The 25,877-nt window shown below is 38.6% G+C and overlaps 2 protein-coding genes across 8 annotated transcripts in view; both read right to left on the bottom strand.

Annotated features, from left to right (window-relative positions):
* Positions 1-304: 304 nt before the first annotated feature.
* On the bottom strand, positions 305-11,280 carry LOC146762104 (DNA topoisomerase 2-beta-like). The gene is made up of 16 exons (XM_085538363.1): positions 11,193-11,280; positions 10,213-10,300; positions 10,001-10,115; positions 9,061-9,182; positions 8,109-8,257; positions 7,300-7,531; positions 6,546-6,680; positions 5,890-6,090; positions 5,026-5,221; positions 4,807-4,898; positions 4,207-4,362; positions 3,959-4,042; positions 2,819-2,962; positions 2,348-2,492; positions 780-877; positions 305-562 (listed from the first exon to the last, which is right to left on the bottom strand). The coding sequence occupies exons 2-16, from the start codon at positions 10,252-10,254 to the stop codon at positions 494-496; spliced, it is 1,980 nt and encodes a 659-aa protein (XP_085394489.1). The 5' UTR covers positions 10,255-10,300; positions 11,193-11,280; the 3' UTR covers positions 305-493.
* Positions 11,281-17,890: 6,610 nt separating this feature from the next.
* Positions 17,891-25,877, bottom strand: part of TOP2B (DNA topoisomerase II beta) — a 54,649-nt gene continuing 46,662 nt past the window's right edge. For 3 of the 7 annotated variants that reach the window (XM_032442350.2, XM_085538360.1, XM_085538362.1), the window contains 9 exons: positions 25,649-25,846; positions 25,155-25,299; positions 24,551-24,709; positions 23,012-23,219; positions 22,435-22,517; positions 22,041-22,151; positions 19,536-19,652; positions 18,583-18,680; positions 17,891-18,375 (listed from right to left, as the gene is read on the bottom strand). In XM_032442350.2, the coding sequence (XP_032298241.2) occupies positions 18,214-18,375; positions 18,583-18,680; positions 19,536-19,652; positions 22,041-22,151; positions 22,435-22,517; positions 23,012-23,219; positions 24,551-24,709; positions 25,155-25,299; positions 25,649-25,846 (1,281 nt within the window). In that variant the 3' untranslated portion in view covers positions 17,891-18,213. The remainder of the gene's footprint in view (positions 18,376-18,582; positions 18,681-19,535; positions 19,653-22,040; positions 22,152-22,434; positions 22,518-23,011; positions 23,220-24,550; positions 24,710-25,154; positions 25,300-25,648; positions 25,847-25,877) is intronic. The other 4 variants (XM_015853910.3, XM_085538361.1, XM_032442351.2 and 1 more) reach the window with 3 other exon arrangements.

The following is a 25,877-nucleotide window of genomic DNA, read 5'->3' as shown; positions in this document are numbered from 1 at the left end:
AGAGTGAAAACTGTGGTAGAATGGTTAACAGATTTAACATGTCAGTTTCTTAGGTTTCATTTAAAGCACTAGTGGATTTTATTTTATTTTTTTTTTTATATATTCTAGCAAGTCTGTGATGTCCTTTCACTGGCTCTGTTTGTACATTGAGATTGTTTAACAATGCTTTCTATGTTCATATACTGTTTACCTTTTTCCATGGAGTCTCCTGGCAAAGAATAAAATATATTTATTTTAAAAAAGCACCCGTGTGGCAGTCGGTCCATCTGCCACAGTGTTACACACACACACACGAGACGGAGAGTTTTCCATTTTTTAATGTTTAAACTTTATTTAAAAAAGCAGGTTTGCTGTTTGCAACTATAACAATTAAAATGTGCTCTAGCACCGCTGTCTAGAATATATCTACGAGCCAGTCATCATCATCTTCATCAGACTCTGCAAAATAATTTTCTTCTTTTCCTGCCCCACCTGTCCAGGGCTTCGGGGCAGTTTAGGAGGCAAAGCCAGACTGGAAGATTTCCTCATCAGAATCCTGGTCGGAATTGGCATTCTTAGATTTCTTTGAAAAAGAAAAGACAAATCCTTTGTGAAGCTCTGTGTGTTTTGCATCGTGACATTCAGTCCTGAAGAAAGTCTTCTCCAACAGCTCTAACATAAGCACAGCTACACCCCGGTTACTACATCAGCACCCCACCATAAGAACATGCATCTTTTACTGAATGCGAAGAACCACTAGGTTATTTTTACAAGTGGAAAGAACCATTGAGAGGACTGACCTTGCACGGTGTTGATTCAAGTGCCTTCTTTCCAGGGTTGTATTCCCCTTCATTTTCTGACCCAGATGCTTTCCTTTTCTTTGCCTCTCTCCCTTCTCCTAGGTGAGAGAACATAATTTCAATAAAACATCAGAGTTCAGCTTGCTGGAAAAAACATCAGGGACATTGATACATCTTATTATGTCTGCGTGTAAAGTTGAAGTTCACTTTACAGTTCAAGCTTCTTCTCAACAGGCAGAAAATACAACATAACAGTTGATTTTCTCAGTTTTATCTCTCTTTTTTATGCTACTTCTGGAGTTCACTGGAAACACCAGTGAACTCTTTCTGACAAAAAAAAAAGGATGAGCCTCCTACACTTGAGGAATAAACAGGAATCCTTACAGAATTTCTATTACTGCTACACAGCCTATCTTGCCATCTTTAAAACACAGCTTTTGTATTGCTCCGAAAGCAATGCCTCCTATTTATTCACATGGAAATTACAACGAATACAAAGAGCTCAATAACAGCATTCAGTAGTGTTTTCATTATCTATGCATTTTCATCGTTGATGAACAATAGCCTACATGCTGTGCTGGTAAAAATCTGCCCCAGCAGAGGCAACCCACTGTCACTGTGAGCACTGCTGAAATGCACCCCCCACTGCCGCACTTTGCTCACTGTTTGGTGTCCATAAACATTCAGCAACTGTCAGTTAATGTCAGTGGGAGCAATTTTTCCACATAGAAGAATTCATTTTCATCCCTTTCCTTCACCTGCACTTCCACATCAGACACCACTTTGTCAGACTGCCCCTCTGCTGCCACCTGTTACATTACAATGAAATGGAATGGAATACTGCTGGCAAGGTTCAACCTCTGCTGCCACACCACCACTGCCCACCTCTGATATCGTGGGCCAACAAAATAAAACAAGAGGCATTGGTCTCAGAGCAGCCCTCCTACATTCACACCACGGAGAAGTAATGCACTCCACATGTTGGAAGACAAACCAACCTTTAACAAAACCCTCTGCTTTGCTACTGGCCTACGTGTAATTTGTCAGCCCTGAATACCTTAAGGAGCATGTAAAAGCTCCACATAGCAGGAATGTGGACACTGGTAAGTACTCAAGCTTTCATCTGTGATACTGCTAAGGAAATGTCTTCAGAATGATGAGCATCTCCAGAATCTTTTTGGCTGTGTTGCCTTTAACTGCTCCCTGCTGGAGAATCACTACTGCTTTGTGTGATGGATGATACCTACTAAGTAGTCTAAGTATCATGGCCTGCTAATATTAAAAACAAAGCTTTCTTTGGCATCAAGGAGAAGCTCCGGCAGCATTTAGATAGATCTTGAGAGTGAAGAACTGATACTTAGGTGGGAACTCAGGGACCATATTTGAAAACAACAAATTGGTCTCTATAGATATCACTATTAGAAGACAAAAGAACTATATTAGCATAAAGAAAATCAGATGAAATACTTATTGTGGTATATTTCCCTTCTCATATTGTCTTCAAAATACAATTAATGCAAAATTAGTACTCATTCAAACTTAATGATGACCGTGTAAGGATATCTCACCAGGCTCCTCCTTCTCTTTCTTTATTTTACGGATTTTAGCTGCTGAGGCTGCCGTATTCACTAAGTGATCCCAACCACTCTCAGCTTTCACAGCATCAAATTCTTCATCATATTCCATTTTTATTACAACAGAATCAGCACCACCCTAAAAATATTAACAAGTTGGTCAAAATAAAATTTTACTGCAATACAATTTTTAGAAGAGAATAAATTAGACTATTACATTGAAAATTTAAATAGTATTGGAAGGAGAAAAAACAACAACAAAAACACTCCAGCAATAAGTAGTTATAACAGGCTTTCAAATATAAAATGAGTCCAGCATTAATTTCTTTACACATTGAGTTAGGAAAACATCATACATACATACAGTACTAATGGGGTCTAGTGGGGTCTAGTCTTTGGATCTGCATTATCAGCAAAGAAAAATACAGCAGTTAAATAATGTAACTGTATTAACCGCTGGTTTACCATTTTCCTTTTCAGCAGTTTTCTGCTGGCATCAACGTTCATGGCTGATGTAAGCCGTGGAACTATTCCTCTTCCATCTTCAACTTTTATTGGTTTGTCAGTCATGCCAGCCAGAATGTCGTTCCTTTCCTGTATTTCTACTTTCTAACAAACAACCAGGAGCAGGAGGGAAACATGATCGTTTTCAGTAAAGGCAAAATGGAACATGGTGCTTTTTCAGTATTTATTAACATGGAGCAGAAGACTGCCCTTAATTGTCAGCTGAATTATAACACACATTTTACTAATGGAAAATCAGTCACTTAATTTTGGTGAGTTCTTCCCTACTTGATGTGGTTAAAAACTACACTTTTTTTCAAGCCCAAACAAATGAAAACTTTTGGACACTTTGGAATATCTTCCTTTCATCAAGTTTCTCTTCCTCACTTGTATCTCCAGGAACTGATATAACTTTTCAGTCTTTCAGTGTTTAAAGCAAGCAGTGAGCTTTCAGAGTAAGTTTTATAAGGCACATTTTCCAGTCCTTTCCAGTTTTTTATTACAGAAGTTGAGGTTTCAGTGCAGAATACTTCTAATTGCATCTGCACCATGAACGTGCAGAGAAATAAACATCTTATTTGTATTATCCTATGTTACTCCAAAAGATTACATCAGCCATTTTCAGGAAACACTGAAGGTTGAGGCTCAGCAAGTTACCCACCAATACACCTTTACTTTTTGCCAGAGACAGTAATAAGGCAAGGTAAAAGCCTTTTGTCTAGCACTTCCTGTCTACATGCTTTGTTCCCAGATTTGTGGCTTTGAATTTGATAATGCTTACTGCTTCCCAACTGGTTAGATCACTTAGAATTGCAAGTTCCTACTCCCAGTTTTTTTGTCATTTGGAAACAAATTTCTTCCTGGTAGTTTTTCTTTCACTGACTTGGAAAAAGAACTGTACTGTACAGATGCAAGAGACAATCCCTGAGGACAACAAATAGGAAGTCAACTACCCAAAACAGATTTCCCACTTGCCCCTATATTTGGAGATTAATCTGTTTGGTTTTTTTTTCCTTGTTTTCTTTCTTTCTTTTTGGTTTGTTTGTTTGTATATTTTGCTTATTTTTAATATATATTTTTAGAAATATTTGTAAAACATACTTCAAGCTCTTCAACAAAAGCTGCTAAGTCTTCTTTCCAGAGATCCGATGGGGATTTCCTTTCAAGGTCAATTAGTTCTCTCTCCTAAAATGTGAAAGTAGCATATAAATATAAGTTTATAAGTTATGTGTCAGCTGAATCATCAGCTACAAGTAACTTAGTACATACTATCTGAACTGAACATTCACAATTGGGCACATCAGTAATTATTAAAGCATTTCAGAATAAGCTTCTCACAGCACACCAACCTTTGAATCTCTCTGCTTCATGAGCTCTTCCACTTCCTCATTTGTGAGTGACCACGGAGACATGTTTAAGATGTAGTTAAAATCAGGGCCAGAAGTCGATCCAGAAGCAGAGGAAGCATCATCATTTGGGTTTTGTGGGTCTTCCTCTTCTGCTGCCTAAAGTGAAATATTCAGAATTAGATATATGATTAATCTTAGATGTGTTAATGAACAACAGCAATTCCCCAAAATACCCTGATGGATTACTAAGGTGTTTCCTCATGGATTCAGTAACAAGAAATTTTTACTTGTCTTTTCCAAAAAGACATGCTCCTGTCAGAGTGCCATAAAAACCCTGAACGTATGAACTTCTCATTTTCAACCTATATATATCTAGTTGTCTTCTTAGAATTATCTATGATGAATACCACCATTATGCAACAATATTTGTATGAAAATTCGTATTTGTAAGAATGAAAACCAATGAAAAGTAGCAATGAATAATCTTGTTAAAGTGTTGTGTCATAAATTAATCAGACTACTTCAAAAACATACATCTTGATAAATGAATATCACTTATAACAACAGCATCAAACGTATCCAGAGATTTCTGATCATCACCTTTTCCTGGGCTTCTTTCCAAGCTTTAACTGGATCGGATTCATAGCCCCTCTGAACCAACATTTGAATCAAGTCTCTCTTTGATCTATTCTCTACAACACAAACAAACAAACAAAATCAATGCTGTGAAAGTCCATGTCTTACATACAAATACATTTTACTACATTTAAATCACTTCCAGATTTCCTCCCAGTTCTATTTTAGAGAGTGTTTACTCACCTATGGTAATTTTCCCTTGTATCTTCTCTAGAACGAAGCGAGCTTGGTTGTTTAGCTTTGTAGATTCAGCACCCAACATTCCCGCAAGCCATTCCTTACGTAAACTATAATAATGTAATCGCAAATCAAAGAACTCATTCAAAATGTCTTGTACAGTTTCATACTTCTTTAAACATCCCATATGATCAAAAAGCACCTAAAAAAGAGATAACATATGGCTTGAGAGAGATTTCTTAACTCAAGATTTTTAATCTTCCTGTATAAGTTCATTTCTATAGCTCTCACGTGCACACTATATGAAGAATAGCCTTTCAAGACTGAGAGCTCAAACCTTCCTCTGGGACTATGCAGCAAATTCAAGAGGATGCATAATAGACTCACATAGACATCTAACTTTTTAACATGTTTACACAAGGACAGATTGCTTCCTACACAAATACAAGCCTTACAGAGAGATTCTAGCAGTAGTCCCTACACTTATGGAACCTGTGAAAATTACAGTCACCTCAATCTGGTGCATTTGCTTTTCAAAAATAATCTACACAATAGATTGAGCAAGGCCATTTTCAACACATGCATGTGTGTATTTTTGTTTGTGACAATGTTTGAAAGTAGTACCTGCCATAAAAAGACTAGAATTCTAGACAGTTACAGTGAAGTTTCAAAATTCAAGTAGCCCAAAATGATCAAAAAAGCAAGACTTGCATTATCTCCAAGACAACTGAATTCAAACAGTTCACAATTACTTTTTGTCAGCAGCAAGTACAAAGAAATTTGTTCAGTCGTGCCAAATTCACTACAAAAACATTCAAGTTTACAACAAGCAACTGTATGTATTCTAATAGTCAAACAGAAAAAAGTTACCATAGAATTACAAGTAAGACTTGTTTGAAGCTTAAAGACTTTGTGCAATCCAGCAGCTTCTGCCTGTGCAAGTTTTTCTTCTGTCATCTTCACAACAAATTTCACAGTTGTATCCGTGTGGTATTCCTTGTAGTCAGAAATTAATGCTGGAGTTTTTTCAGTTCCATTCAACATAGGTTCCAGAACCTGTTCTTTGTACACCTATTAAGAAAAAGATAGAAAAAAACCAGAAACACTTATTCCAACTTCTTTAAATTCCTAATTCTTTAAACCAAGCTCACAACCAAGCTAAGATTTCAACTTGGGTACCACAGGTGAAACCAGTGATAATTTACAAAACCAATGTAGCCTAAAAATGAATGCAGGGATTAGAAAAAAACGTGAGAGCCATTCTACAAGGTCAAGAAAGTCTACTTAAAAAAAAATAAAGGGGGGGGGGGATTATGTATTAACTCAGCAGAAGCAGCATTTATTCTTTGTAGTATGGACAGTAGATGAGATGGTACAAGTAGAACCTTCTTTTACGAAGGCAAAGAAAAGAATGAAACCGTGTTCCTTTTCATGTATATAAAACGATCAGAAGTGGACTAAAATGTTCTCCTGCATGTAGGATAAAACTGTTTAATATAGAGCTTTTTTTCTTCACTGTAACTTACCTGGGTCCATATCCTTACAGGTAGCTCTGTAATTTCCACAGTGTTTTTGTCCACCACAAATATTTCACCACTGACCACATACTGGTTCTGACCAAGTTCCTGAATGGATCCTTTGAAGTTTTTGTAGTTTGGAAGCTGAAATTGTAACAAAAATCAGTGGAATGCTAAGAAACTTCGTAGTAAGATAGAGAATATATTTTTTTTCCCATGCACCCTACAGCTCTCACTTTATACTGTGCTAATCTCATGCTGGTAATAATCTCATGTCATAGTAAAAACCTTACCAAAAAAAGTCCAAAAAATACGCATGTGCAAGTGACAGAAGCAATTACCCTATTACCTAAAGAGTAGGTACATAATTAAGAAGATGTAGCTGAATCCAGGAAAATGGTATTTGTCTTTCTTTGGTTTATTGTCCAACTTTCTACTCTAATGCAAAATCTTTCTACTCTAATGAAAAATTACTATCTTTAGGACTTGAAACTTCCAAGTCTTACTGTCAACAGAGAACAGAAAGTCCTCTGAAATAACTGGAAATACACAAATTGCACTGTTTCTTTTCTTCAAGATGAACTTCTCCACAGCACTTTCCAACAGTCAAGTAAGACTCCCATGCAAAATTACCAGACAATTCAACCAATTCAACTACTTCAATAATCAAGCATTCATGGAGTTATATGACTACATTTCCTAAGCACAAAATTATATTTGATTACCAAATGTAGAAAATGCTAGTGAATATTATTATTTTTACCATGGGATGAGGATCTAAGCCATCCAGCATTCGTCTGACGTTGTTTACAATCTCTCTGGTATCATAGTTGGGAAGTTTGCAAGCCCATCCAGTACCGATTCCTTCAGCTCCGTTTACTAAAACCATAGGAATGATGGGCATATACCATTCAGGCTCTACACGTTGGTTGTCATCATAAAGGAATTTCAGCAAGTTGTCATCCACGGGTGGAAAAAGAAGCCTGGCTAAAGGGCTTTAAAAAAGAAAGAAAATAAACATCTGTTTAACTGGAGTCCCACTAGTTTCGCGTCTAAGTGCTTTAACCCTCAGTGTGTCCAAATATGACCTATTTTTTTCATGCCTTCTATTCTTTGCCATTCTGAAGCTGAAATTACAATGTACACACCGCCTGAGAAAACAAAGTTCTTCCCAATGGAATGGCACACTAATAACAGATGATGTCTGCTTCCTTCCCAATTATACATGTATATAACACACTAACAACTGATCACACAGCACACAGACCCAAGTCTAAAGCATTTTCAATCTTCATCTTTATAATTCAGAGTTTAATTCCTTGAATGCTACATTTTATACAGCAGTTCTATGCAGAGAAAATCTCTGCAGAAAACTCAAGATGAAAAACCACACTTACAAACATAAGGCAAAATTTGAGCACTAACAGCTATCAAAACAGACTAATCCTCTCCTATTCCTTTCACATAAAAAAATAAAAATAAAATAAAATAAATCCTTTACTGTTGTGAATGGGCTACTTTGATAATAAAGCTTTTCAAAAGCTTAATGTAAACCGTTGAGAATATGTTTACCTTAGCATAGTGGAAATACAGCGAGGGCTGGCAGCATCCTTTCCACCGTGAAGCCTGGTACCAAACTGACCAATAGGTTGTAGAAGATTAACATTGTTACTTCCAACAAAGTTCTGAGCCAAGTTGACAATAGTCATCATTAATGCTTGCTGCAAGAAAATACGTGTTCACAGATATAAACATTAGAAGTACACTCTTTCCTAATCAGTCAAGAATGCAGATTTTTAATGCCCAGGAATTCAGTGACTAACCTGACCTCAATTTCAAAGAAGTCAAGTTGAGCTAGAGAAAGGAACATAGCCTCTTACTAGAGCTACTGGCAAAGCATAATGCTCCCTCTTTTGTAGCCACATTGCCTCCCTGAATTAAATGTCCTTGTGCTCAATGCTTAGAAAAACCCAAAGTTTTCTCAGTTTTTTTAACGCATATTTCTGGAGTAATTAAAGGGGCAAAAAATGATTGCATCTGCTTTCTCGTGCACAAACTACTTCTCACTGCATTCAAAGGCAAAGATGAAAAGATGGAAAGAGAATGAATTGATATTCCAGATAAATATAAACAAAAAAGAGATAGAAGCAACCATTCTTTCAATACTGTATCAGGTACTGGAGAACACTGTACCCTTCTTACCTTAAGAGACTCTAATTTTTGTTCAACACCAAAAATTTCCATTGCACATAGTTACTATGATTGAGAATCTGGAAGAAGCTTACTATGTCATTATTTACTTACCATTTCTCCATAACCCATAAACTATTTGGAATACCAGCATGCTTAAATAATTGGACATTATGGAAATATATTTTCTTTTTAAAGTATTTACTGCTCAGCTGAAACATTTTAAAATGAAATCTGTAATTAGTAGATTGAGTCAAAAGATTTGGAATTTTAATACAGAAAACATTGTATACAGGCTACAAATTCTCACAACTTTTCTACTCTTCGTACTCACCTCCCCATTGTGATAAGCTGACATTTCAGCAACGGAACCAGCCAGCTGAGCAACCTTTACTTCACGTTTATCATTTCTCTTAAAGCAAGTGAACAAAACCTTGCGCTGCTCTGGTTTTAAACCTAGTAAGAAGAAGATCCCATTTTCAACACATAAGAAAGCATTGGTTTGTAAGAAAAAAAAAACCAACTTGATTTTGCTTTATTCTCATTTCAAAATTCTGGAAAGAAACTTAAACTTTAGAGGGAAATAAATGCATAATGTAATTTTAGCAAAATAAATTATTTTCAATTATTTTAAGATAATAGAAATACTAGTAGAAATGAATATTTTAACAAAAAGTTGTCCGAAGAATGGAAACTTAACCCTTTAAGCCAGTAGCACACACACTATTCTAATAAGTATAATTTCATCCTAAATGTACCTCTGCAAGTCAAGAGTTGTTTCTTTCCAGTAGAGAAAGCAAAATCTTTTTCCTAAGAATCAACACAAATCCAGCAGTGACAACTGTGATTGTAGCTTACACTGATTTTAAAGCACTCTGAAATTTAACTATTTCTGATAAAACAAAAATACATGCTATTTCTATCCCTTCTAGATCTTTTACAGTTTTAAGAAGCCATTCTCTTTATCGTTTAGGTACACTTGATGTACCTGTACACTTGAACTACACCATCTTTGTGGAAGGGACCATATAACTTGTCTGCATATCATCCAGTTTGGAAACTGGAGATAAATGCTTTTTCCATTTTGTCTTATGAAACCTCAAGGTCTTTGTACAATATCTTAGTAAGCATATTTATACTGAGAAAAGTACAGGCAGAAATTTCTTTCCATGCTTTCTGCAGACATATATATATTGGCTTTCAAACCAAATCACAAGTTTAAGAAAACAATAAAAGAGAATATTCCAACAAATCATAATAAACTGTCAGCTTACCATCAACAAGGGAGGGAATAGATCTTTCATCGTCTGAATTTGATAAAAGGATCAACTCCTTGTTAATGAAGTCATTGTAGGTCAAATGTTTTGTCGCTGTACCATATAAATATTGCTGTAAAAAACCCACAGACATTATTCACTCAAATTACAAACACCTTGCTACATTTAAATCTCATCCACAAGATTTGTTACTATTGTTTAGGACTCACTTCAGGAAGGCCATGTAGTGGACGCTGTTGCCTGTCCTCCATGAATTTTGTTAACCACTCTTCAATCAACAATCTTCTTACTGAACGCCTGAAAAAATTTCAGTTTCATAATATTATAAGTGTAGATATATTTGTATAAACATATAAACTGATATGTTTGTACAAACATCTGGAAACCGGAGCACATGAAGTTCTGCACAAATGTGCACAAGAACTTCTTTACAGTGATGGTGACAGAGAACAGGAACAGGCTGCTCAGGGGGGTTGTGGAGTCTGGAGATATTAAAGACCTGCCTGGACGCCTACCTGTGCGACCTGGTGTAGAGAACTATCTGATCAAGTACTCAGTATTTAAATAGATAAACCATGTGATTAATGCTTACATTTGTGCAGCAGTACCGGCTTGTGACCTATTGGACAATCCCACAGAAGGTTTTTCTAACTCACATCGCTCTCACTGACATCATTTAAATACTACTTTGAAAATCTGCATGCAGTTTTAAGGTTGGGCTCACCACTTATATCATCAATACATCAATACCACTTATATCATCAATACAAGTATCTGAAGGTATTAGAAAAGATACTCCATTCCTGTTATCCTCTCCATTTCAGCTCCACTCCATGTCAGCCACAGAATGCCGGTAATCTGTAGCTGTTCCTGCGTGGCTAGAACAAGGCCTCAGAGGAAATTGACTGAAATTTTAACTACTTTGGGAAAAGTCTGAGAGTTATTGAGGTACTACTTCTTTTATCATGGAGTGAAAGACAGAGCTACCATTATTTCAAGCGCTCTCCTGCATAAGAGAAAGGGATAAAGTAATATCACCCCGTTCAACTTCAGCTTGGCTGCCTTTGTGAGCAAAGCTCAACAGTTTGAAAAGTCAGAATGTTAACAGTTTTTGGCTCAAAGCTTGCTCAGTGGCAGCCACCTGAGATATAACCCGCTCAACAAACTTTTGGAGTTAATGGTTAATTACCTTGAGCGCAGTGTAAGAGGATTGGATTGGCTGTTCCTCCTGATCAGCAAAAAGCCAGTAGCTCAACAGCTGAGCTCAACAGCTACCTGTCAGTGATGACAGAGCACAACGCCCCCGGTAACTAGGGTAAGCAGGAGTTACCTAACAAACAGCTGTTGCCCCGGTAACAGAAAGGATGCAATGGAGGTACCCCTCTGCCCAACAGCATATTAGTGGGATAGCACTGACCAATTTGCTGCCTCCCTGCAGACCAACAAGACGCCGCTGGATCCCTGATGGGGACTATCCTTGCTCTGCAAATCATTTTCTAGAATTTTTCTCTTTTCTCGCCAACTTTCCCATCTTCCCATCTGTCGCTTAGAAGTTGTAATAAATCTATTGGAAAATATTGGCTTTGTTTGCTGCCTTCATCTTTTTCTGGGTATATATATATGTGTGTATGGATCCATCTCCTCCAACAACTGGAGTGAGACACAGACCTCTGAAGGCTTCAGCTTAAGCTTTTTAAAAGCACGTCTAAAATCCTACAGTTTTATTCTGTGTCCTTTCCATGTGTCTATATAATTCCTAGACCAATTGAGTGACAAATGACTGGAAGCATTACTAGGAAAATAAGTCCTTACAAACACTGAAGAATGTGAAATAATATTTTTCTTGTCATGAGACCTGGTAGGGCCTACAATCTTAAACCCCATTATGCTTAAAGTTGAGCTTGGGGCTTGGATTATAGCTTGCAGCAGCAAAAATATGGATGGGAATACAAATGAAGTTTCTGTTAACAGCATTAGGAGTAGTCAGCAGCTCTTCGCTGAGTAATAGACGACTGATTTCATACAGAATTGTCAGGATACCATTTTAGACAATAAGTATCAGTCTTAACAAGTTATTTGGCCTCAGACATAATTTAAACTAATACAGACCATTCTGTACATAAATAGGCCAAGTTTATACAGCCATGGCATGTATATTAATAGCACCATACTGTGGGGCTTATTCTATCCCTAAACTAGTATCACTTACTGGCTTGTATTCAGGGTATTCCAGATTAATTTTGTAACTTTGTTTAATCCTACATACAACAGGCTGCAAAGACATCTCTACTTAAGAACGCCTGCTGTTGTTGCACTTGGGAAGTACTGAACAGTCCCTTAACTTCAGTTACATCAGATGTAAACAGGGTTTCTGTGTACTTTTGTGATGAATTAGCTCAACACAAATTGAACCCCCCCAGAGAAGGCAGCTTCGCCAAAGTATCCCTTTGGCTGAGTTTCTTCTTTTATAAGACAAGGGCTTGTTGAATTCTGGTCCTTACTCCACAGTTTGCAGTGAGGCAGTATTTACTTCTGGCACTGCACTGCACCTGCTTAGCACGGAGCCCCCAACCTCTTGCCCTCCAGCAGGCTTTGCAGATCCCATCCATGTCAGGAACTGGGAAGTACGTTCTAATTTATAATGCCTTCCAAGTGATCTCAGTTGCCTTTAATTTCTCAGCATCATTTGGTACCACTTTGGTTCCTTCTGGGAAAAGACGCAGTTCATCTAATTTACTGTACTGTGCTGTTGGCTGCTGTGAGCACCATTGAAAATCAATTTGTTAAGGAGAGCTCATCTTGCATTATTTTCTAAAAAGAAAATAAAAATAGTTAAGCTTCTGTTTTCTGAACATTCAAGACTGCATGGTGACAAGACAGACCTCAGACTTTCAATTCTGGTTGCATTTCCGATGACTTTGTACATACAGATGTGTTGTAGAACGGCGGGAGAAAAGCAAACGACCACACCTGTCATTGACATATGATCAGCTAATCTTGTTTATTCCTTGGCTGCGTGTACCTTTATAATACGGATAATTAGCTCATACATATTGCAAAAGCGAAGCTCATCATTGGTTCCCAATTACATACCATCCCCAAGTATCTTTGCAGTTTGTTGTTATCATCCTGAAAGTTACTCCCTTGCTGAGTTCACAAAACCATGGCTAGTTTCTCACCATCACAGGGCATCCTGTTGTTCTTGCTGTCCTTGCAGGTGGTACGGCTGCTTGCTTAGCTGCACTGTGTTTACGACCCTTCTCAGGTAACCAGCTGTAAATAAAACTCTCTACATTTCCCCCATTTTCTTTTAGGCTGAAAAGGCTCAGTTTACGGACTGACTAATCATATCTCACAAGCAATTCAGTTGCTTTGTTCAATTAGTTCTCATGCTGTTTATCCTGCTCCGTAGCTGCTCTGTGAATTCCTTATCTCAATCCATGGCGGCTGCTCCATAAAATTCTTCTTGTATTACAATTTCAAGATACTGCCTATAGAATAACAGCACTACTAATATTAATAACATAACTATTATAACTCAATCAAGGCCTCGATTGGCAATACTCTAAAAGTGAAAAAAGAGACAAGTCAAATAAAACATAACAACATTACTGTTAAACCTCCTATAAAGGACAAATGCATTTGCTCTGTTACCTAAGTTTCTGCAACCTGAAAATAAATCTGTGAGGGTCCCATTGTGTTAATCTGTAACTGACTAGGAAAAGTCTTCAATTTTCATATACTCTGATATATTGATTTTTCATGATCACTAAAATTTGTGCAATAAATGCTTTTAAGATGCTCATAACCATGCTCTACTGACTGAGTTATCCAGGCTAATAATTGATTAAAGATCGCGCAATTTTATGAAGTAGCATGTCAAATAGATTCAATTTTAGAGGACAAATGTACTAGAGTATCACTAAGGGCATTATTACTTATTGACCCTTGAGAAACAGCAAGCCATGTTGGTGGTGGATGCGACAGGTAGTGCCAGCAGGGCGTCCCCTGCTTCAAGGTGCACATTTCCTCTCTCACCCATCACAGATTCTCTCCTGCATTCAGGGTCTGAAGGATTTTTTCCAGTTGTACACCACATCCGCATGGCCAGTGCGTGATATAGAGCCCAAGTGGAACACCTGCTTGGAAAACAGAATAAACTATCAAATTTAGTTCTATTAGTGTGCACTTTTGTCTAAAATGATGCATGGTTATATTTCAAAAATCCCAATTAGTTGGATGTAAGAGAGGTATCTATTCTATGACACAGGGTAATTTCTTTGACTGGGATTCCTTTCCAGGTTTTGTCTTTGCAAATTGAGAAAAGCTAATTAATAGGCTTATAACATCATAACCAAACAGTACTAAAACATTAAAAGAGCTATTCCTGTAGATTCTAGCATTGATTATATCAAATCCTGTTTAATACACATCTGATCTATTACTAAAATAGAAGATGCACACAACATCCTAGCTAATGCCTTAAACTCTAATTCTTGAGACTGCATTGATAAAACAGAAAATCACACACTATGTCAAACTACTACTAATATTATCTATAACACAGCAAGTTACAAAGCAATACCACTAAGTAAGAAACACACAATTACAATTACTATAAAGGCTGGATGCTATTTTCTGCCTTCAGATGAGACCAAACATATCATACTGGAAGCCACGTAGGGCCAGTCCCTGTGGAAATACGGGCATATTCATGACCCCAAGTTGTCAGTGGTAGGGGACAGTCCCAAAGTCCTGTGGCCATATTCCAAACATTAACCATAGGCTGTTCCTTTAGCACTGGGGAAGCCTCAAAATGACGATCCACACAAGCTGTATCTCTATGAACACGATTCAAAAAATTCAACACAAGCAAAACCTTACATAATATTTTCAAAAAATTTAGCACAAGCAAAACAAGCAAAACCTTGCATAATATTTCTTGTAGTGTGTCTCCCATATTCTCCCTTTTTTGTTTAATAATAAGAATAATGGATTTCAATGTTTGATAAATGTGCTCAGTGATAGCTTGTCCAGTGGGAGAATGAGCAATGGCTGTAGTATGTTTAACACCCCCTTCTTGGAGGAAAGTTTGAGTGGCCTTAGAGGTATACGCAGGCCTATTATCTGTTTTTGTAGTATGTGGGATTCCCATAGCAGCATAAGCAGATAACCAGTGTTTACAGGTGTCATGACTGCATTCACCTGTATGTGCTGTGGCAAATACGTAAGAAGAGTGAGTATCTATCGTTACATGTGCATATTTTAGACGACCAAATTCAGGAACGTGAGTGACATCTGTCTGACAGTTGAAGAGGTGCTGTGCCACATGGATTTGTCCCAGTTTGAGGCAAAGAGGTATCAGTCATATTATGTAGTCAGTATTCAGTCATAAACACGGTGTATTGTGTAGGAGGATCATTCTTAACACAGTTTTCCAGTCGTGAGGGGTCATAGTGTAACTGTCACTGTTTGCAACCAAAAGATTGTATGTAAAGGCTGACTGAACTCCGTATGTTCTCACTGACTTCCTTAGCTCCTTCACTGCCTCATAAGGCAGGGATTCCCAACGGGGGGCCTGATTCGGCTGATACAACACAGGAAATGTTTGCAACGTGTCAGCATCACCCCTTAATATCGCTTCTTTTCTGCACTGCTCTGAGACACCGCAGTACGCTGTAGGGAAACGTGTCATTCCTGCTCCCTTCAAAGTACCATCAGGAGGAAATGCGTCCGATTCTCTTTCTGGATCTATTGGACCGGGGTCACAACGATCCCCTGGTTTCGGTCCGTCCGTGTCTTTAACCACGTTCCACCACGAGGGGGGGCGGCATGGCGAGGCGCAGAGAACGACGTGGGCGGAGCAGAGGGCGGCATGGCGCCGTAGAGGCCGACAAGGCGGCGAGCGACGTGTGAGGGGCGGCGGGCGGCCGCTGTGTGGTAACGGCTGCTTGTGTCGGAGCGCGGCCGGTGTTCTGTCGTGCGCTGGGCTGGAGGTTTCCTGACCGACGTCGGCAGGTGATGAATAAACACACCTGCTTTATAACCCATCTCTGGATTATGGAGTTTGATTCCGCAAGTCACATAAATATTGCAAAGCAGAGCTCATCATTGGTTCCCAATTACATACCATCCCCAAGTATCTTTGCAACTTGTTGTCAACATCCTGAAAGTTACTCCCTTGCTGAGTTCACAAAACCATGGCTAGTTTCTCACCATCACAGGGCATCCTGTTGTTCTTGCTGTCCTTGCAGGTGGTACAGCTGCTTGCTTAGCTGCACTGTGTTTACGACCCTTCTCAGCTAACCAGCTGTAAATAACACTCTCTACAGAGCTCTGTGCAAATCACAAACGCTGCCCTTACACATACAGGAAAAAATGCACATCTCTTTCAACATTTATTTCTCTAAGGAAAAAAAAGAAAAACAGTAAAAAGCCCTCATAAAATGTATATCAAAGTAGAACCCCTGATTTACTGTGTTAGTATGGAAAGCAGTGCCAAGCCTTGCAGAAAACCGGTGTTTACCAAGATGCTTTAATGACTGCTAGTCACGTAATGCCAAAGCAGATGATTCAAATTGGTTATTTACAAGAAAGCCTCCTGAGCACTAAAACAAGCAGCATAAACTCAGGGGTGCCGGGGGTGGGAATTGGGATTGCTGGGAGCCTTGTGGTACCGCAGAGCTCCCATGCTCTTCTGGTGCCAATGTTGGCCCTTCCCAGTTCCCAAGAAACTTAGGCTTGCTGCAGCTCCCACCTACATGCACCTTGTACCCCACCAGCCCCAGGAGGAGCATCTCAACCAAAATGTTGCTAACGATGGGTTTGAGGTCTGACGACTCTCTGTCTTATCAGTTCTGGGTTAAACGTCTTTTGTCATCGTTGCAAAGGTACCAGCTCATAATTGATGGTTTCTTGAATCGTCGGTTTGGGGTTTGGGTTCTCAGGGACAGACAACTCAGAGCGTCCAATGGCCTTGAATTCTTACATCAAAGAGCTAAAATACAGGAGAAGGATTTAATTCTGTAGTGAGTACAGAATATTAGCTTTCCTTTGCCTGTCCCACAAAGCAGCATTGTGTCCATGTGTGCAGGGAACAGCATTCACTTTGTGAAACCAGGCAATGGCCAAAAATTGAGTTATCGTGGAGCCGGCCTGCAGCAAGGGCCCAGCTCCTTCTCACTGCTCCCCATGGATGGGAAGATGGTTCATCCATGCATACTGCTCATGGCTTTCCTGAATGGTTTGCTGTTTGGGCTGTGTTTTGAGCCACGGATGGGTTCTAAGAGCTGCCTCAGAGATAGCTCTTATCCTTCATCAGCTTGGCTCACAACTTGCCTGGCTCCATTTTGCTGCGTGGTGCTGAAGGTTTCACTTCCCTATGTGAGCGAGGCCTGGTCTGGCTTGTCAGGGCACAAAGAAGGCACATGTAGGGCCCTCAATGTCCCTGCTTAGTCCTGGACACAACCAGTCGACCGCCAGGAACGAGCTGGGCTACGCGGCCTTCCAGGTGCTAGGGAAGTACAGACAGGACTTCCCGAATCACAAGGAGAGAATCTGCCTTCTTGGCCTTGTTAAATCACCATGAAGCAGAGTGAAAACTGTGGTAGAATGGTTAACAGATTTAAAGTGTCAGTTTCTTAGGTTTCATTTAAAACACTAGTGGATTTTTTTTTATATATATATTCTAGCAAGTCTGTGATGTCCTTTCACTGGATCTGTTTGTACATTGAGATTGTTTAACAATGCTTTCTATGTTCATATACTGTTTACCTTTTTCCATGGAGTCTCCTGGCAAAGAATAAAATATATTTATTTTAAAAAAGCACCCGTGTGGCTGTCGGTCCCTCCACCCCAACGTTACATACACACACACAAGACGGAGAGTTTTCCATTTTTTAATGTTTAAACTTTATTTCAAAAAGCAGGTTTGCTGTTTGCAACCATGACAATTAAAATGTGCTTTAGCACCGCTGTCTAGAACATCTCTACGAGCCAGTCAGACAAATACATGACATTTCAATGAGTAAAAAAGAGCATAAAACTGTAGGTGTAAGAACAAGATGTTAAAATGCCTACACACAAGAATAAAAACCATCAATTACATTTATCACATAAAATAAGTCAAATGTACAAAAGTTGGCGACAGAAGGGACCAAAAAGACAACACAAGATAGTCGCTGGAAAACAGTTGTGTGCTCTTTGGGCACTTAGTTAAACATATCAAAATCATCATCTTCATCAGACTCTGCAAAATATTTCACTTCTTTTCTAGCCCGACCTGTCCGGGGCTTCGGGGCAGTTTCGGAGGCAAAGGCAGACTGGAAGATTTCCACATCAGAATCCTGGTCGAAAGTGGCTTTCTTGGATTTCTTTGGAAAAGAAAAGACAAATCCTTTGTGAAGCTCTGTGCTTTTGCTTTGTGACATTCAGTCCTGAAGCAACTCTTCTCCAACAGCTCTAACATAACCACAGTTACACCCCGGTTACTACATCAGCACCCCGCCATAAGAACATGCATCTTTTACTGAAACACTAGGTTATTTTTACAAGTGGAAAGGACCATTGAGAGGACTGACCTTGCATGGTGTTGATTTAGGTGCCTTCTTCCCAGGGTTGTATTCCCCTTCATTTTCTGAGCCAGATGCTTTCCTTTTCTTTGCCCCTCTCCCTTTTCCTAGGTGAGAGAACATAATTTCAATAAAACATCAGAGTTTGGCTCGCTGGAAAAACCAGCAGGGACGTTGCTACATCTTATCATGTCTGCGTGTAAAGTTGAAGTTCACGTTACAGCTCAAGCTTCTTCTCAACAGGCAGAAAATACAACATAACAGTTGATTTTCTCAGTTTTATCTCTTTCTTTTATACTACTTCTGGAGTTACCATTCTCTCTAGCAATTCAAACTGTCAGCTCAAGACAGGGACAAACTTTATCAGCTCAACTTCTTGCAGACTTGCAAAGTACTGCAAGTCCTCAGTAACTTTTTGTGCTGGTAACACAGCATTCACGCACCTTCACAGCTTAGGAATTTACTGTTCCTGGCAGCTATCAGCACTGGCACAACATTTTCTTTACAGTGTTCCGATGAAATCACTGGCTGTGCTGCCGTGCTTCTTAGGACTGACAACTGGGATACCAATGAATTGGTTTAAAGAACCAGAAAACCTGACTTAATAGAGCTACCAACAATCAGAACTTCACTGACGTGTATAAAGGTGACCTCACAGAATGAAAATAAGCAGTATCCAACAGAATGGATGAGCAATTAAAAGGGGTTTGGAGTCATTTAATTCCCAACAGCAAAAGTCATTTAACAAGTTCACAACACTGATTGCCAAGAAACACCAGTGAACTCTTTCTGTCATAGAAAAAACTCAGGGCTGATTAATCCGCTGGTGATTCATTTAGTAATAAGTCAGTGTGGTTCTTTTAGAGACTATCTTTGCTTCCCTTGAAATATAATCTTGAACTTGTGTAACAGAGAGCAAAGACATCGTGAGATGATAATCGTCACCACACCGAAATTACTACCTTTGGGTGCCGCAGTCTTCTTTGGAATGCCAAATTCAGAATCCGAGTCAGAATTTACAGTTTCCATCTTCTTGGCCTTGGGAGCCCTTTTAGGTTTAGGTGGTACATCTACTTTTGCTGTTAGAAGTCAGAGATAACAAATATGTTACATTCACATATTGCTTAGAAATATCAAATTTTAATCGATTACAGAATAAATGGCAGATGTTAAAATGAGATGAGCCTCCTACACTTAAGGAAAACATACTTCAACTTTTATGTTAGAACTGTAAGGAATAAACAGGAATCCTTACTGAATTTCTTTTACTGCTACACAACCTCTCTTGCCATCTTTCAGACACAGCTTTTGTATTGCTCCGAAAGCAATGCCTTCTATTTATGCCCATGGAAATTACAGCGAATACAAAGAGCTCAATAACAGCATTCAATAGTGTTTTCATTATCTATGCATTTTCATCGGTGCTGAAATGCACCCCCCACTGCCTCACTTGGCTCACTGTTTGGTGTCCATAAACATTCAGCAAGTGTCAGTTAATGTCAGTGGGAGCAATTTTTCCACATAGAAGAATTCATTTTCATCTCTTTCCTTCACCTGCACTTCCACATCAGACACCATTTTGTCAGACTGCCCCTCTGCTGCCACCTGTTACATTATAATGAAATGGAATGGAATACTGCTGGCAAGGTTCAACCTCTGCTGCCACACCACCACCGTCCACCTCTGATATTGTGGGCCAACAGAATAAAACAAGAGGCATTGGTCTCGGATCAGCCCTCCTACATTCACACCACGGAGAAGTAATGCACTCCACATGTTGGAAGACAAACCAACCTTTAACAAAACCCTCTGCTTTGCTACTGGCCTGTGTGTAATCTGCCAGCCCTGAATACCTTAAGGAGCATGTAAAAAGCTCCAGATAGCAGGAATGTGGACACTGGTAAGCACTTAAGCTTTCATCTGTGATACTGCTAAGGAAATGTCTTCAGAATGATGAGTGTCTCCAGAATCTTTTTGGCTGTGTTGCCTTTAACTGCTCCCTGCTGGAGAATCACTGTACTGCTTTGTGTGATGGATGATACCTACTAAGTATCATGGCCTGCTAATATTAAAAACAAAGCTTTCTTTGGCATCAAGGAGATGCTCCGGCAGCCTTTTAGATAGATCTTGAGAGTGAAGAACTGATACTTAGGTGGGAACTCGGGAACCATATTTGAAAACAACAAATTGGTCTCCACAGATATCTCAATCAGAAGACAAAACAACTATATTAGCATAAAGCAAGTCAGAGTCAGATGATGCCAGAGATCGGAAAATTTCATACTGAATTGATCAAGGTCTGAGAAGAAATTTAACTCCTAACTATTCCTTTATTGTCCCTGGACTGAGAATGGAATGTGGCCATACACATAACAAGACAGAACAAGTAGTCCTTCAGTATCAGCTTCCTGTCCTCCAAAATTCGAAATCTGAAGTCACAAAAAAACCCCACATATGACTGTTTGTAGTAATTGCTTCAGCTACACAATAGACATTCCCCTGTGAGGCACTCACCAGAGGGTGAGTGGATGGAATATTGCAATACCAGATTATGAACAGTGAACTAAGGACATGAGTAAAAGAATACCAGCTGGGTAATAACTAAGCTATTAAGATAGCACTACAGTGTCAAAGAAATGGTGATCATGTAGAGTTTGGGCAAAGGAGAGATGATGAAAACTGTTGAATGCTGTGAATTTTCATGCACTAAATAGGAAACTGTGTCCCTAAGACTACCATGGAGACAGAAGTAAACTCTTCTTCCTTGAATGAGAGCCTGTTTATACCTATTTTGTAAGGGTAAAGGTTCATCAGCACTCAGAAACATCACAGCTGTGTTTTGAAGTGTCAAAGAATAACTATGCCAATATTCTCCAAGGTACACCTTATTCCTACAAATATCCATGCATGACTAATGAAACCAAAGCAACCAATGAACACACTCTTGGAACTGTCCTGAATTCCACAGTTTAAGAACATGCAAGTTGCCACTTCTAAAAGCCTGACTAACAAATGAAGAAACTTCTAACTCTGAAGTGTGAGGACACAGTTAAGTACAACTATGCTAAGTACACAGTCTGCTTAGGACTTAAGTACTTCTTGGGGATTCCTCCTTTGCACTGTTGTTTTTACTTCTAACGTTAATAAGTTAGATGCATTACAGAAGACTATCTTCAACCACAAGGACATCACGTCTCATTTATTCCCTGAGTGTTAAAGCCTTCCATTGGTTTAACTAAAAGGCTGAAATCTCTACATAGTAAGTATTGACATTATGGTAGAAAGAAAGAAATTAATATCATTAAGAAGCTGGAAGAAATTCACACCTTCTCCTGCAGTGCCACTGAATCTGAAATACATGAATGCTATTCCCACTTTTAAGATGACGATGGTGAAGAGATGATGCAAAGATGGAAGTGAAGAACTTGAAAAAAAAGGCTTGATTTAGAGGGTAATCCTACACTTACCTTTTTTAGCAGCTACTGTTTTACTTAGAATTTTCTCTGTTTGTTTTGGGGCGAAAGGTGATGAGAAAACAGGAGTAGAATCCTCCTCATCACTGTCCAATTTTGTTGTATCTATAACCACAGAGTATGTTCAGAATAAGATTTGTTCACTGCATATTTTAAATCATCCTTATTGGTTACAGTCAACATCAATCTCACAGATACACCTTTATGATACTACAGCTAGGCTATGCGTTCCTCAAAGCATCAGAACCTATCATTTCTTTTCCCCTGCATAAATCTCAATACCATTACTCTTAAGACTACTGCATTAAGTTTCTATTTACGACATAAAACCCCATACATATTCTGTAGAAATTGCTAATGGTAATCAGATCAGTGAAAACAAGCTCACCATCGTCTGTCTTCTGCGAGTAGGATGGGAATGAGAAAATGTTCCCAAAGTCTTGATTTTTCTTCTCTTGAGACATTTTTCTACTTCCAGACACAAGAAGAAATTGCATTAATTGCATTAACTACATATTGAAATATGCAGACATTATAGCACCCATAAGAGAATAAATTATTGTTTTCACACTGTAACACGTATCTAGCATTTCAACAGACAAATCCTTAATAAAATCACTATCCTGTCATGCATCGTAACCATCTTAAATTAACAGCACTACATTTTTATCAATAGTTCTGTATGCCTGTTGGTACAAGAAGGAAAACAGAAATTTTTACTAAATACATTTAACAGACGACATTACTGACACTCTATCTCAATTCGGTGAGCCATGTCTTCCCTGCCCAAGTCAGTTGCAATGATGAGATTATAATATACACTTTTATTCCTCCCCAGAAATGTATACATTTTATTTTACATCTTATGTGTAGATTAATATTAATATTCTGTCAGTTTTCTTTAGAGGTTTCTGTATACAAAAAAAATTATTTAAAAATATATACTGCTGAGTTACAGTACTTACTCTGGAGATGGCTTTGTTTTGACTGGAGAAAAGTCATATTCATCTTTTTCTAAACTGTCAGAGGGAACAAACTCCTCCTCTCTGTCATTTATACCTGGAGAAGATTTTACTTTAAGCTCATCTAAGTCATTGTTATTGTTGGCATCATCGTCATCATCGGCATCGTCTTCTTCTTCTGAGAAGTCAAATGTGTACTTGGGCCTCTCAGCTAAAAGAAAAATACATTTTTACACATTTCAATATAGTTATGTTACCACATAAATAAATGAAAGTGGAAGTCACTCAGCAGGGCCTGCCTCAGATTACAAAAGAACTTGAGTCTAGAAGAATGGAGGCACATAATTTAAACTGCTACTAAACATCAGAAGTAGTGCAACCAGCAGGAGCAGGGAGGTGATCCCCATGTACTCAGCTCTGGCCAGGCCGCATCTTGAACACCATGTTCAGCTTTGGGTCTTTCACTACATGAAAGAATCCAGGCCTTGAAGCATGTCCAGAGAAGGACAACAAAGCTGTAAGGAGACTGGGGCAAGTCTTATGGCTGGCAGAACTGGGATTGTTCTGTCTGGAGGAGGCTCAGGGGTGATCTGATCACTCTTTACAATTGCGTGAAAGGAGGTTGTGGCGAGGTGGGGGTTGGCCTCCTCTCCCAGGTAACTAGAGATTGGATGAAATTGAATGGCTTCAAGATGCAGCAGAGGAGGTTCAGTTTGGATATTAGAAAAAACTTCTTTTCCAAAAGAGTGGTCAGGCACGGGCACAGGCTGCCTAGGAAGGTGGTTGAGCCACCGTCCCTGGAAGTGTTGGAGAAACATGCAGATGTGGTACTAAGCAACATGGTTTAGTGGAAAATATTGGTGGTAGGTGGATGATTGGACTAGATGATCTTAGAGATCATTTCCAACCTCAAAGACTCTATGATCTGCTGCCATCTGTGGCTAACTTCATAATGGCATAAGGAAGAAATTACTGCATAAGTATTTTTTAAGGAATAAGGATCCTTCACTTGTAGTCCAAGTTTCCTTGATGGCATCAATTGAACATTCCTTCTAATTTAGTGTTTGAAAAGTTGATCAACAGTTTTCCACAAGAATCTTGTGCATTTCTTAGTCTATCAAATATTTCTATATTTTTCAAACTTTAAGTCTTTGATTGTTTTGCCTATTAGAGACCACTCTGATTTTTTTAGTTATATATATATATATTTTGCAGCCTTGTTGGACAATATAACTTCATTAAAGTTATTTTTCTGTAATGGAGAATATTTTTTCAATATCTTTTTTTCAATATCTTTTATTAGTAATTCCTACTCTAGTAGTTTGGATAAGGTGCAAGATATCTGGATCAAGTTACAAAATCTTTCACAGCAACTCTTGGTCTTGTCATTAAGGGCTTTTTCATAAACATCACAGTGAAGAGAATGCAATGCAAGTTATCTGCAGCAGATAATGTCCTTAAGGAGCGCTGCGGTCAAAGGAGAACACAGGTTAGCAGTTTAAACTTTCTGCCACAGTGCACGTTTCACAAAAGCTGGAGTACCTGCAGCTCTCCTAAGCAGAGAGTCTCTTGGAATAATCACAGGTTCACTCTCTTCTAAATCACTTTCAGACTTGGATTCATCATCTGACCAGGGGTTTCGTTTCTTCACTTTTTTTGCACTCGATTTTGTAGATGATGGTGTTCTTCTTACTCTAGTACCTGTAACAAGTTAAAGCATCTCTAACAGTCAGGGGTAAAAAAAAACCAAACACAACTTCGGCCTTTTCTATTTTTTTTTTTCTACTCACATATTCAATGATTTAGATCCCTCCCCCTCAAAACCATACGTAGGAACCAGAAGATCCCCAACCCAAGAGAAGCAAAATACTCAACAGAAGTTTCAGTAAGTTTCTACAACTACAGAACCATAATAGACGTGTCCACATGTTTAACTTGAGCGTTGAATACCTCTGCTTTTAATTTCCATGTATGCTGTAAGTAATACAGAATTGTTTTGAAGTACTTCTACACATCTCTTTAAGGAAGAAAATCAGATGAAAAACTTATTGTGGTATATTTCCCTTCTCATAATGTCTTAAAAATACAATTAATGCAAAATTAGTACTCATTCAAGCTTAATGATGACTGTGTAAGGATATCTCACCAGGCTCCTTCTTCTCTTTCTTCACTTTAGGGATTTTAGCTGCTGAGGCTGCTGTATTCACTGAGTCATCCCCACCACCCTCAGCTTGCACACCACCAAATTCTTCATCAAATTCCATTTTTATTGCTACAGAATCAGCATCACCCTAAAAATATTAACAAGTTGGTAAAAAAAAATTATACCTTTATATTTCAACAATAAACTGCAATACAATTTTAGAAGAGAATAAATTAAAGTAGACTGTTATACTGACAATATTAATAGTATGGGAAGGGAAAAAAATGCAACAGAAGCACTCCAGAAATAAGTAGTCATAATAGGCTTTCAAATATAAATTAAGTCCAGCATTACCTTCTTTACACATTGAGTTAGCAAAACATCATACATACATACAGTACTAATGGGGTCTAGTGGGGTCTAGTTTTTGGATTTGCATAATTAGCACAGAAAAATAAAGCAGTTACATAATGTAACTATAGCAACAATTGGTTTACCTTTTTCCTTTTCAGCAGTTTCCTACTGGCATCAGCTTTCATGGCAGATGTAATCTGTGGAACTATTCTTCTACCAAATGGTGATGGCATCGTCTCTTCTAACTGAAGCTTCTTCATCTTGGGTTTACCAACTTTACCTTTTATTGGTTTGCCAATCATACCAGCCAGAATGTCATCTCTTTCCTGTGCTTCTACTTTCTAACAAACAACCAGGGGCAGGAGGGAGAAA

The sequence above is a fragment of the Coturnix japonica genome, chromosome 2 (assembly GCF_054131305.1).
Source record: "Coturnix japonica strain WE chromosome 2, WE-NBRP24, whole genome shotgun sequence".
In the NCBI taxonomy this organism is placed as follows: Eukaryota; Metazoa; Chordata; class Aves; order Galliformes; family Phasianidae; genus Coturnix; species Coturnix japonica.
Note: the sequence above shows the minus strand (reverse complement) of the source record. Positions and strands in the feature narration are given on the sequence as shown.

What these genes read in the sequence shown, in the direction of transcription:
- LOC146762104 (XM_085538363.1), bottom strand. Translation starts at nt 10,254, where the DNA reads ATGGAGGACAGGCAACAGCGTCCACTACATGGCCTTCCTGAA. An exon ending in TGTATTTCCACTATGCTAAG is followed by an intron (nt 7,532 to 8,108) that starts GTAAACATATTC and finishes TCTTTTTTAAAG; the next exon opens with CCCTTTAGCCAGGCTTCTTT. An exon ending in TGAAGCAGAGAGATTCAAAG is followed by an intron (nt 4,043 to 4,206) that starts GTTGGTGTGCTG and finishes TTCACATTTTAG; the next exon opens with GAGAGAGAACTAATTGACCT.